General features: G+C 34.3%; 2 protein-coding genes across 2 annotated transcripts; one reads left to right on the top strand and one right to left on the bottom strand.

The window, feature by feature from the left end:
• The first annotated feature begins 1,286 nt into the window (after positions 1-1,286).
• On the top strand, positions 1,287-3,949 carry LOC132636869 (GATA transcription factor 21). The gene is made up of 3 exons (XM_060353929.1): positions 1,287-1,684; positions 2,165-2,464; positions 3,197-3,949. The coding sequence occupies exons 1-3, from the start codon at positions 1,442-1,444 to the stop codon at positions 3,632-3,634; spliced, it is 981 nt and encodes a 326-aa protein (XP_060209912.1). The 5' UTR covers positions 1,287-1,441; the 3' UTR covers positions 3,635-3,949.
• Positions 3,950-9,477: 5,528 nt separating this feature from the next.
• On the bottom strand, positions 9,478-10,002 carry LOC132637992 (uncharacterized). The gene has a single exon (XM_060354993.1). The coding sequence runs from the start codon at positions 10,000-10,002 to the stop codon at positions 9,478-9,480; it is 525 nt and encodes a 174-aa protein (XP_060210976.1).
• Positions 10,003-11,309: the final 1,307 nt, after the last annotated feature.

Here is an 11,309-nt window from a genome sequence, read left to right as displayed (position 1 = left end):
TCTCATCGTCCGTTCTCCCATCTAAATGGTAAAATTTGATAAATGGATATTTATGTAATGAAAACTTTAAAGTGCTTGTGGATGGTGTGCCACATGTATACTTTCCAGAGCTCGAAGGTTGCGACAAGGGTTCTAGCCAACCTGGGTATTTGCTTGAAAGAAAGAAAAGACAATTCCTAGCCAAGATCTAATATGAAAAAAAAAAAAAAAAAAAAAAGAAGGATCATGTATACATATATCTGATAATTCTAAAGAGTTTTTCTTGTTGAGGTGTCGCCAAAATTTCTCTACCATATTATTCCTGATCGGTAAACATGAATTTGTATTTTAGATGCACATCACCTCCAAGTGAACCACCAAATGATGGGATCACTACTAAAAAATAAGAATTAGCCACGGATAAATTTTGTTAATCTATTTAGTGACAATTTATAAAATAAAAAATTGATAGCTATGAGGTATTTAGTGACGAGTTTGTAGCAAATTTCAATTTTTTATTTTATTTTATTTTTATGTAGTGAATGAATGGATCCTTTACCTTTAACTAGAGGTCTCGGCTTTGAGCCCTGTGAATGGATAAATCCCTGGTAAGGTTTGTCACAACCTAACTCATGGAACGTATTGTTCGCTTTGTCCCATAAACCTCATAGATTTATCCCTTATTAGGCTAAGACATAATTGAGCCCAAAGCGTACCATGTGATGAACTTGTGTTATGCCTTATAAAAATCTTCAATATTTTCTCCCATTCCGATGTGGGATTCACCTAAGGTATCATGTGCATCCCTCATTCAGAAACTTGCATGATCAAGAAGTCTGTCAGTACTCCTTCTCTTGAATCGCCCTCGTCGGCTCGCTATGACAAATGCTTTCCCTTTTAATGGACTCTACTTGGCGGAAATCTGAATTAGTCGGGCTAATGAACTTCGGATATTAAATGGTTATAACAAAAAGAAAAAAAAAACTACTGGTGGACATCTAATCAAGAAGTGAAATAGAAAGTTTACTAGCAGAGGAGGTGCTGGTAGATGATCAGTTGATGATTGAGGGCACATGAGAATGCTATCTGTGGTTGACATTGCCTTTGTCCAAACACCTAAATTGTTGTTTATTCATAAAAAAAATATTTTCCAATTAATTTTGACTTTGGGAAATTATTATTAATTAATTAATTTGAAGGATGATTCATGAAACTTTTGAGGATAGGGTTCTGTCCATTTGGTCTTGTGGTAGCATACTGCTCTTCTCTTTTTTCGTTTGTCTCTTTTAACTCTTTGTTTGTTTGGCTGTCATCAAGTCACGTGAATGTCTATAGCCCCTCCCTTTGTCCCCCTTTGATTTTGCTCTTTAAAATAGTTTTATAACATTCTACAATTACATTTTCTTTGATCAATTCTCACAAGAAGAAAATTTTCTCTCCTCCTATTTTCCACTTAATTCCCATGATTCCCACTTACACAAATTCTTTTTCTTCTTCGCCTTCATTTCCTTTTGAGCTTAATAATGAAGTTCATGATCTAACTCATCATATTCCTCATGTTAGCCCTTATAATAATTATCAAGTTGCTTCATCATCTTCAAACTCATCTTGTCAAACTTTCTTCAATATCTCAACTACTAATAATCAAGATCAAACAGGATATAACTATCATTCTCAATTTCACCAGCCACAACACCAACACGAGGTAAATACAAGAAAAGGGTTCTTTTTCTTTGATTCCCGTGTTGGATCGCGATTTTTTTAATAATTAAACCACTCGGTTAGATACTATGTGGACTTTTAATAATCTAATTGAGTGTCGACACCTAGTTGTGCGTCAATAAGAAGGTAGTTGATGCCTTTCAAAGCAATTTCTATTTTTAGTTAGCGTTGTTTTATTAATTGCAGCTAGCGCTCTTGATCACTAGTAAGAGAGAAAACACCTTTCTCACTTGTTTAGTAAAGACAAATTTTCTTATAATATCTCAAAAAGGAAAAGTACAATTAATTAAGGAGGTCCGGACATTACATAAGGGGAGGAGTGCTTGATCGCGATTCTTTTTCTATTTTTTTTGCTTTTGAAGGTCATATTATTTTTCTTACCATTACTTGGATCATGTTCTTTTATATGCAAATTAAGTGGTTTTTTTTCTTGCCTTTAATTGTTCTTTGTGGATCATTATAGGTTGATAATTTTGCTTCGGGAAGTGGATCACATGATCATGTAGAGAAGAAAAACAAGGGCCTCAAATTAACCTTGTGGAAAAAAGGAGTGAAGAAAATGAAGAATTCAGATGGTGCAAGCATGGAAGTGTCAAATACTACTAATCATACAAATATCAAATTGAAATTGGAAGATCAAAAGCAGCATATGGAAACTGATTACAGCAGCAACAGCTCCTCCAACAATATCCCAATTAGGGTTTGTTCTGATTGCAACACTACTAAGACCCCTCTTTGGAGAAGTGGTCCTAAAGGCCCTAAGGTAATTAATCTTTTCTTATTTAAGCAATAATTACACAAGTCAGCTGAAGCATCCCTAGCTTTTCAATTTTCTATTCTTGAGTTTAGCTTATATACACTGATCAATTGCGGAGCTAGCAGTTCTAACATAAGAGGAATGAAAAAACACCAAATTTTAATTAAACGCATGAGATTTAAATTATGACCTAATTAAAATAATTTTCGAACCATCTTTGTCACTATTACTAAGAGTCTTCCTTGTGTTAAGTACATACAGTAAATTGCTTTTAGCCTAATTATACAGTATGATTTACCGATGAAAGCGATTCAATTGACGAATCCATTCACTGAATGTAGCTTCGCCCCTATAACTGACAATTTACGTAAAAAAAAAACTCAGTTAAAACATGTGATTTGTTGTATTTTAATCGGTTAAAATCTATGTTGCTCGAACTCTCCAAGAATGTTATCGCACACGTGTCAAATCATCTAAAAGTTGCATTAGTTTTGGAGGATCCGGCCCGTACATGTCAGCAATTTTAAAGAGTCCGATCGAACAACATAGATACGTTAAAACATGTGATATACTACAAGTTTTGAATTACCAAATAAGATTACTATAGTCAGTTACCTATTGTGCAGGTCATTTTAAACCACATGGTATAGACAAAAGACTACACTATTAGTACACAAAAATTAGACTCGCTTAATATGTACTTTTGGGGAAAATCTAACTTTTTTTTTTTTGGTACAGTCGCTGTGTAACGCATGTGGAATTCGACAAAGGAAAGCGAGACGAGCAATGGCAGCAGCGGCAGCAGCAGCAAATGGGACAAATTTCACAAGTACTGAAACATCAACAACAACTACAATGAAGATAAAGGTACAACAACAGAAACAAAAGATAACAAAAGTGAATACCAATCATGTTGTACCCTTCAAGAAAAGGTGCAAATTCTTAAGTAATAGTAATACTACTACTACTACTCCAGCTCCTGCTCCTGCTCCTCGTGTTGAATCATCATCATCATCTTATAATAACAACAACGCGCAACAAAAGAAGAAGCTTTGTTTCGAGGATTTCTTCGTGAATTTGAGCAATAATTTGGCGATCCATCGCGTTTTCCCACAGGATGAGAAGGAAGCTGCAATCTTGCTAATGGCATTATCTAGTGGCCTTGTTCATGGTTGAGCACTCTCTTAATTAATTAAATTAATTAGAGTGTCATTATAAAATTTTCTTGAGTTTCATTATAAGTTAAGTTTAATTAGATGGAGTAGCACCAAATTAGTAGTGTGAAATTGAGCTAGATTAATACTAGTGAGAGTGAGAGGCTGTTATAAGTCAAGCTACAAAAATTTTAATAAGTACTTTAGCTAGGAGTAATAAGTTTGATGTGTGTGGTGATGATCTTTGTAAGCTCATAAATGAGAGTTTTTGAACAAGGTGACAACAAGAACATTATATTGGTCGCTTGTTCAGCTATTGCCTTGTGATGATTTGAAATTTATTGAGCAATATTCTCCCCAAAAATGTTTTAAAAGTTTAAGTTGTTAGACAAATAAATTGTTACTTATTTGTATTCTTTCCCTCTTATTTTATGTGATAGTGTTTGCCTTAGCAAGGAATTTAAGAAAGAAAAAATGTAATATTTTTGCACCTCAGTTATTGTTAAATTCTGATTTTGGTCATTGTGATATTTGATTTAACATGTTTGACAGTCAATTAACAAATGTGTATTTTTGGTTTCTTTACGTAGGAAATATGTTATATATATCTAGACTATTTTTAGAATATATTATCCTCAAATATTGAGTAAAAATGCTATCTTTATATTAAACATGGGTAACTAAGAGATATAACATATGATAATTCGGTAACTTTGTGACGAGTCGCAAGCAAAAGGATTAAAAGTGCATCACTTCAATTAATTGAAGGTTCAATGTACTTAATCAAATTTAACAAGAATCAAAATTATAATTTACCAATAATCGAAGGACCTAAAATCCTGTTATAAGACTTTCGAGAATTCATGATCTAAAACAAGCCATAAACATTTGAATATTGGAGTATATTTTTATGATGTCCTCTTAATTACGTGCGAAACAGATTTTTCTAGGGCCAAGCATATTGAAATTGTCCCTAAACGAAAAGTGCATCATGTAAAGTGTGGCAAATGGAGTATATTTTTATGACGTCCCCTTAATTACGTGCAGCCCGGATTTTTCTGGGGCCAAGCATATTATTGAAATTCTTTTTCATAATGAGTGGAGTAAGATTTGAACCCAGAATCTCTATCTGAACCCAAAATCTCTATCTACTCCGATATCATATTGCAGAGTAAAATAGTTTCTTATTTGAGTAAAAAAATCAGTCACTACAATGACCAACTTGACAAAAATATGTGGATGTTTAGGTTGGCTGTATAATGCAAAGAGAGTATTAGGTTTTGGGACCAGCTTCACAAAAGAAAACAAATTATGCTTTTAACAAAAAAATAAAGTGACACTTACATTGTGCACGGCTGGCATGAATAGCTCATATCCATGAATTATCATTCTGATGTTTCATTATTAAACAGTAGCTTTTGGTGTTTGCAGAAGTCAAATTGCAGTAGAAAGTAAGAGAGAAAACGAAATTAAGAGAGAGAAAAGTAGTATTCCATCAGTTTTAGTTTATATGGAAACATTTGAGAAGACGCAAAATAAATAAAAAATGATTTAAAAAAAAAAAATTGGTTGAAGACATTTCATAACATTCGGGTCGTTACAGACTTTTGAAATTGTTAAATTTTGATTTTGGTCATTGTGATATTTGATTTAACATATTTGATTGTCAATTAACAAATGCATAATTTTGGTTCCTTTATGAAATATGTTATATTTCTTATTTGTCAAGTGTGATTTCACCAGAAGACTTTGGACGCGACAGCTACACTGGCTTCAAAGGAGTCCTGGGCAGAGTAACAACTGGCAAAACCTTCAGGAATTCATCATTATTGCATCCAAAGGAAGAACTCATAGAGCTACACTCTTCAAGATGGTGTGAATTTGTGTATGCCATATGGAATGAAAGGAATCATAGGATATTTGAACATGAAGAGAAGACTTGGGAGAGGCTTGCTAAGGATATTGTTTATACTTGTCATGTGAGATCACCTACAGGCATTAGAACTTTGCTTCAGTCGTTACCTTTTTAGTATGTATACAGAGGCGGATCCAGGATTTGAAGGTTCCGGGTGCCACACCATCCAAATAGGATAAACGGGTCGGTTTGTTGGATTTTGGGTTACGGTTAAGGTTATTTATCTTTTTCGATTTATTTAATAGTGTTCTCTTCTAGATATTTTGAGATTAAAGAAATCTAAGCAGTCTAAAAAAATTGTAGGAACAGGATGCCTTATTCTCTAAAACTTAGAGAGAAACAGATTTTCCACGTTAAAATCCTTACCTGTATAAACCATCTAATATCGTTACTTCAATATCTTCATCCTCCAATGTCTTTGTGTGTTGTTGCAGATACAAAGTTGGGAAAGAATCAAGAATTGTAGCTTTAACTCAATCATCTTCACTTAGCGCAAACATCGGTGAAAGATCACAATATCCTTTAAATTTTATCATAATATTATTTATCCTTATTACTTAATATTTATGTGATATTTTAAAATTTAGTACTCATTGATATGGGATATGCACGCAACGTGTATATCAAGAGATTAATAATTGAGAAAGAGGGAGGAAAAAAAGGTCAAGAATTAATTAAAGCAAGTAAAGAAGAATTGAAGAAAAAAATAAAAAATGAAAAATGAAAAAGGATACAGCTGATGCGTGTAATTAGCAGCAAGCAAAAGAGCAAGCCAAAAAATATGTGCTAGATGAGATTCGAACTCAGGTCAATTGTGTGGTATGGTATGCCCTTCACCAGTGGCACCATTCCCTCCTTTGTTAGTATGGGTGGCAAGATCAATATATATTGAATTTTGTATACATATGCACATACATATACGAATTTCTACCGAAGTGTCCGGGTGGCGTGGCACCCCCAACCCTCCACATAGATCCGCCCCTGTATGTATAGCCAATAGTAGGTAGAGTTACTGGAGTTTATTTTCTGTTTTGAGATAGCTGACTGAGATGTTCAGCTATGGTTTTGTAATTATCTCGCTTGGTGATTAATAATACAAGTTAGTTATCAAAAAAGAAATGTTATATCTAGATTATTTTTGGAATTATATTATCCTCAAATATTGAGTAAAAAGGCTATCTTTATATTAAACATGGGTAATTAATGATTATGATAATTCGGTAATTTTTTGACGAGTCGCAAGAAAAAGGATTAAAAGTGCATCGCTTCAATTAATTGACAAAAATTAAAATTAAAATTTACCAATAATCGGAGGACCAAAAATGCTATTATAAGACTTTCGAAAATTCCTAATTTGAAACAAGCCATAAACATTTGGATATTGAAGTATGTTTTTATGATGTCCCCTTAATTAACTTAGGGCCCATATTTTCTGGGGCCAAGCATATTGAAATTCTAAATGGAAAGTGCATCACATAAACTGTGGTAGATGGTGTATATTCTTATGACGTCCCCTTAATTACGTGCGGCTCGGGTTTTTCTGGGGCCAAGCATATTGATTTTTTAAAAATTATGAGTGGAGTGAAATTTAAACCGGTTAATCGAAAAACTGGAATCGGCCGGTTAAAACCAGTTAACCAGTCAGTTTTTTTTTTTTTTTTTTTTTTGTAAATAGATCTGTTGGCTGATTGGGCTGGATCGTTGGGCAACGGTCCATTTTGCAAAAATGGTCGTTGCCAACGGCTCCAAACGCCCCTTTTGCCCCCCCCCCCCCCCCCCCCCCAAAAAAAAAAACTTTTTTGTTTTTACACTTTAACCCATCCCCCACCCCTATATAAACCCCTCTCCATTTTTAATTTTAGTCCACATCAATTCACTCTTCTCTTTCTCTCAATTCTCTCAATTATAGCTACTTTGCAACAATTAGCCACTTTAAATTTCTCTCAATTAAATATTATAAAGTTTTATTCTAGTTTCAATTATTAATTTTGCAATTATAAAAAAAAAATTGTTGGTGGAGTTGGTGATTTTGCAACAATCCGAAGTAGCTCCAAAGCTTTAGTGGATTTGCAATTCTAGCCGCCTTCACTTTGGTGGAAATTATTCCGGCAATTTGATACCTTCGTTCCAACTCTATCTTTATTTTCCGCTATTTAATTTACGCAATTTAATTCTAGCAATTTATTTTCTTGTGATTTATTTGAGTGTGATTTAAATTAATTCTATTTAATAATGTCGAAGAGATTCAGACGTGGTGCCGGTAGTAGTGGTATTGTTAGGGGTGAGTTTAATGAGGAAACATTTTTTAACGAAACACCTAATTTAGGTATTGATATTGGTGGACACAATCCACTTTTAGATCAAGAGGTAATGCAACAACACTTTACCGGCTCTTTTAATGAAATTGATGATGATGAAGAAACACAAGCCCCCGAAAATCCTATAGGAGATACAGGTCCTGCACAGTCATATACATAAGATAAACCACCAAGAACTCGTAAGCCAACTGCTAAAATTTGGAAATTTATGACTAAGGATAAGGAAAGAGAAACAACTACATGTAATTTATGTAGACAAGTATTTGTTTTTAGGCAACAAACTAGTAAGGATGGTGGAACGGGTTCACTAACGGGTCATATGAGAGGTAAACATAAGGAAATTTGGAGAGAGAAAACGGGTTCAAATGCAGGGGGTATTCAAATGATAATAGACCCACGAACCAGTAAATTTTTTAGCTATGACAAGAAAAAAGAACGTGTAGAAATAGCTAAAATGGTTGCTTTTGATGCTCTACCATTTTCCTTTCCTTCGGGTTTGAGGTTTGTTACTTATATTCAACGTTGTTATAATCCGTTATTTGAGGGTATTCCTAGAAGTACTTGTAGAGCGGATATTATAGATTTGTATAAAAAAATATAGATTTTATTTGTGTCATGTATTTAATTATTTAAATTGTAGTGTTATCTTACCGCCGATTTGGATCTTAGTCTTAACAAGTTAGATTTTTTTGTTATTACATGTCATTGAGTTGATGATAATTGGGTGATACAAAAAAGAATTATAGCTTTTTTATATGATGAAGGAAAAGGTCGTCATGATGGAAAAAATTTAGCGGATTCAATGTCAACGATTATGAAATTTTTTAACGTTTATAGAAAAACACTTTGTATTACTTTAGATAATGCTTCTAATAATACAAAGGCGGTTGGTCTTTTAAAAAGGGAATTAAACCCTCCGCTAAAAATATTTTTCATGTGAGATGTAGTTGTCACATTTTAAACTTGATTGTTAGAGATGATCTTGACTATTTTGAAGATTCTATTCAAAAAGTTAGAAATGCGGTTGCTTTTCTTTTTTTGTAATGCTAATAGGCAAAAAACGAGAGATTTTAAGAATTCTTGTGTGGAAAATGGCCTTAGACCTAGGAAAATTCAAGTAGAAGTTGACACTAGGTGGAACTACACTTACATTATGTTACAATAAACGTATGATTATAGGATTCCCATACAACAAGTTCACAACCATTTTAATACAGATAGTGATGATTGGTTAAATATTACCGATTGGGAAGATGTTAAGGAGTGTATTGAACTTTTACAAAAAAATTATAATGCAACTCTTGCTTTTTCTAGACAATTTTATCCCACGATAACCAGAATTTTAGCCTACTTAGCGAAAATAGCTAGTGTTTTACACGAGTATAAAGATAAATCCGGTTATCAAGCGGCTATTTTTAAGATGACAACAAAATTTAAGAAGTATTTTTTTCCCATCCCAACTTTATTTATATTGGGTTCTCTTTTAAATTCTTGTTTTTTTTTTTTAGTCAAATAGTAACAATTTTATTTAACCAAATAGACATTTACAACTGCTAGTTCTTTGTACTCTAGAACTAGACCTCATCATCATTCTCTATTGTTTTCTTTACAAGTATCAGAAGTGCAACTAATTTAATTTGGATAGTTGTTCAGCTGTGCTAACATTTGCTTCCACTTTGGCTGCTGGTTCCCTTTCAGATGCAGCTGCCTCACAATCTCCCTTAGCCTGTCCTGGCTTGATCTCATATTGCCTTGAAATCTCCTAGCATTTCGTTCACTCCATATATGGTAAACTGCGGAAGTAAACAGAAATTTCAGAATACCTACTCGAGCTCGGTTCCCCTTCACTCTTTGTGTGACCCAGCTCATTTCTTGGATCCAACTTTGGACTTGTCTATTTTCACCTATCCAGCCTAATAGTTTCTCCCAAATGTGTCGGGAATACACGCAGTTGAAGAGTAGATGTGGCAAGTCTTCTTCATCTCCTGAATCACATAGAACACAGTATTTGGACACATGAATGCCCCATCTTTCCAACCTATCCACAGTGGCGAGTTTCTGGTGCAGAGCTAGCCATGTTTGGAACTGATATCTTGGTAAGGATCCATCCCCAAGAACAATGCTCTTCCAGCTGACTCTGATATTCCGAGGGGCCATGCTTGAGTATGCCTTCTTGATACTCAATTTTCCACCTCTACAATAGCTCAGTAACTATGCTTCGATATTCTTGCCACCAAACCACTTTCTAGTGTCAAATATTTTCCTAATAAGCCAACTAGCTTGTTTAGGAGTACCCATTTCGATTATCAGCTGCCTTTTTATATAAAAGTTGTGCACCCATTGAATCCAAATAGTGTCCTTCTTTTCAGAGAGTGCCCATAACAATTTATAAAGGGATGCTGTGTTCCACTTATAGACATCAATAATGTTTAGTCCACCTGCAGCTCTAGGCAAACATAATGTATCCCAGGCAACTAATGCTATCTTTGATGGTTCAGCACTTCCAGTAAATAAGAATGTTCTACATAGGCTTGCTATTAGTTTTATAATCTTCTTAGGGAGAAAGAAGACCTGAGCCCAATATGTCTGCATTTCAAAGAGAACACTCTTTATAAGTTGGAGCCTACCATTGTATGACAGAAACTTCGTGGTCCAGCACTTAATCTTGGTTGTCATCCTTTCCATCAAAGGCATACATTGTTGAATACTAAGTTTCTTAGATGATAATAGGACCCCCAGATATCTAAATGGCATTTCACCTAAGGAGAAGTGCATCTCTATCAGAATTCCTTCGTTGAATGTGTTATCCACCCCAGCCAGGTATAAAGAACTTTTTTCTAGGTTGGCATGTAAACCTGATACTTCGGAGAAATGGGTAAAAGCCTTTATCATCAGCTGGATTGAACCCTTGTCAGCCTTACAACACATCAACGGGTCATCGGCAAAGCAGATATGGACTAGCTTCATCTTCTCACACCTTGGGTGATAATTGAAGTCAGGAATGTGGCTCAACTGTTTCAGTGACCTATTCAGATATTCCATACCTAGGACAAAGAGATATGGTGACATAGGGTCACCTTGTCTCAATCCCTTCTTAGCTTGAAATTTAGGAGTAACCACCATTTATCAGTATAGCATACTAGACTATAGTCACACACTCCATAATCAAATTCACAAACTTTACAGAAAATCCGAATTCCAATAGTACCATCTTCAAAAATCCCCACTTCAAAGAGTCATATGCTTTCCTTATATCCACTTTTATAATGCACCTTGGGGATACACCTGCTCTAGAATACCCTTTGACTAGCTCGTGGGCTATCAGAACTGTTATATCCCGTAATTTTGCGCATTTGGATAAATTGAAATAATTGTGACTTGTAAGAGGTAAGGTGATATTTTGATTTTAGTTAATATATATGTGTTGTTCATGAGAAATATTGATGCGAAAATATCGAGGGAGG

The sequence above is a fragment of the Lycium barbarum genome, chromosome 4, assembly GCF_019175385.1.
Source record: "Lycium barbarum isolate Lr01 chromosome 4, ASM1917538v2, whole genome shotgun sequence".
Lineage (NCBI taxonomy): Eukaryota > Viridiplantae > Streptophyta > Magnoliopsida > Solanales > Solanaceae > Lycium > Lycium barbarum.
The sequence above is the reverse complement of the archived record's forward strand: the minus strand, read 5'-3'. Positions and strand labels throughout refer to the sequence as shown.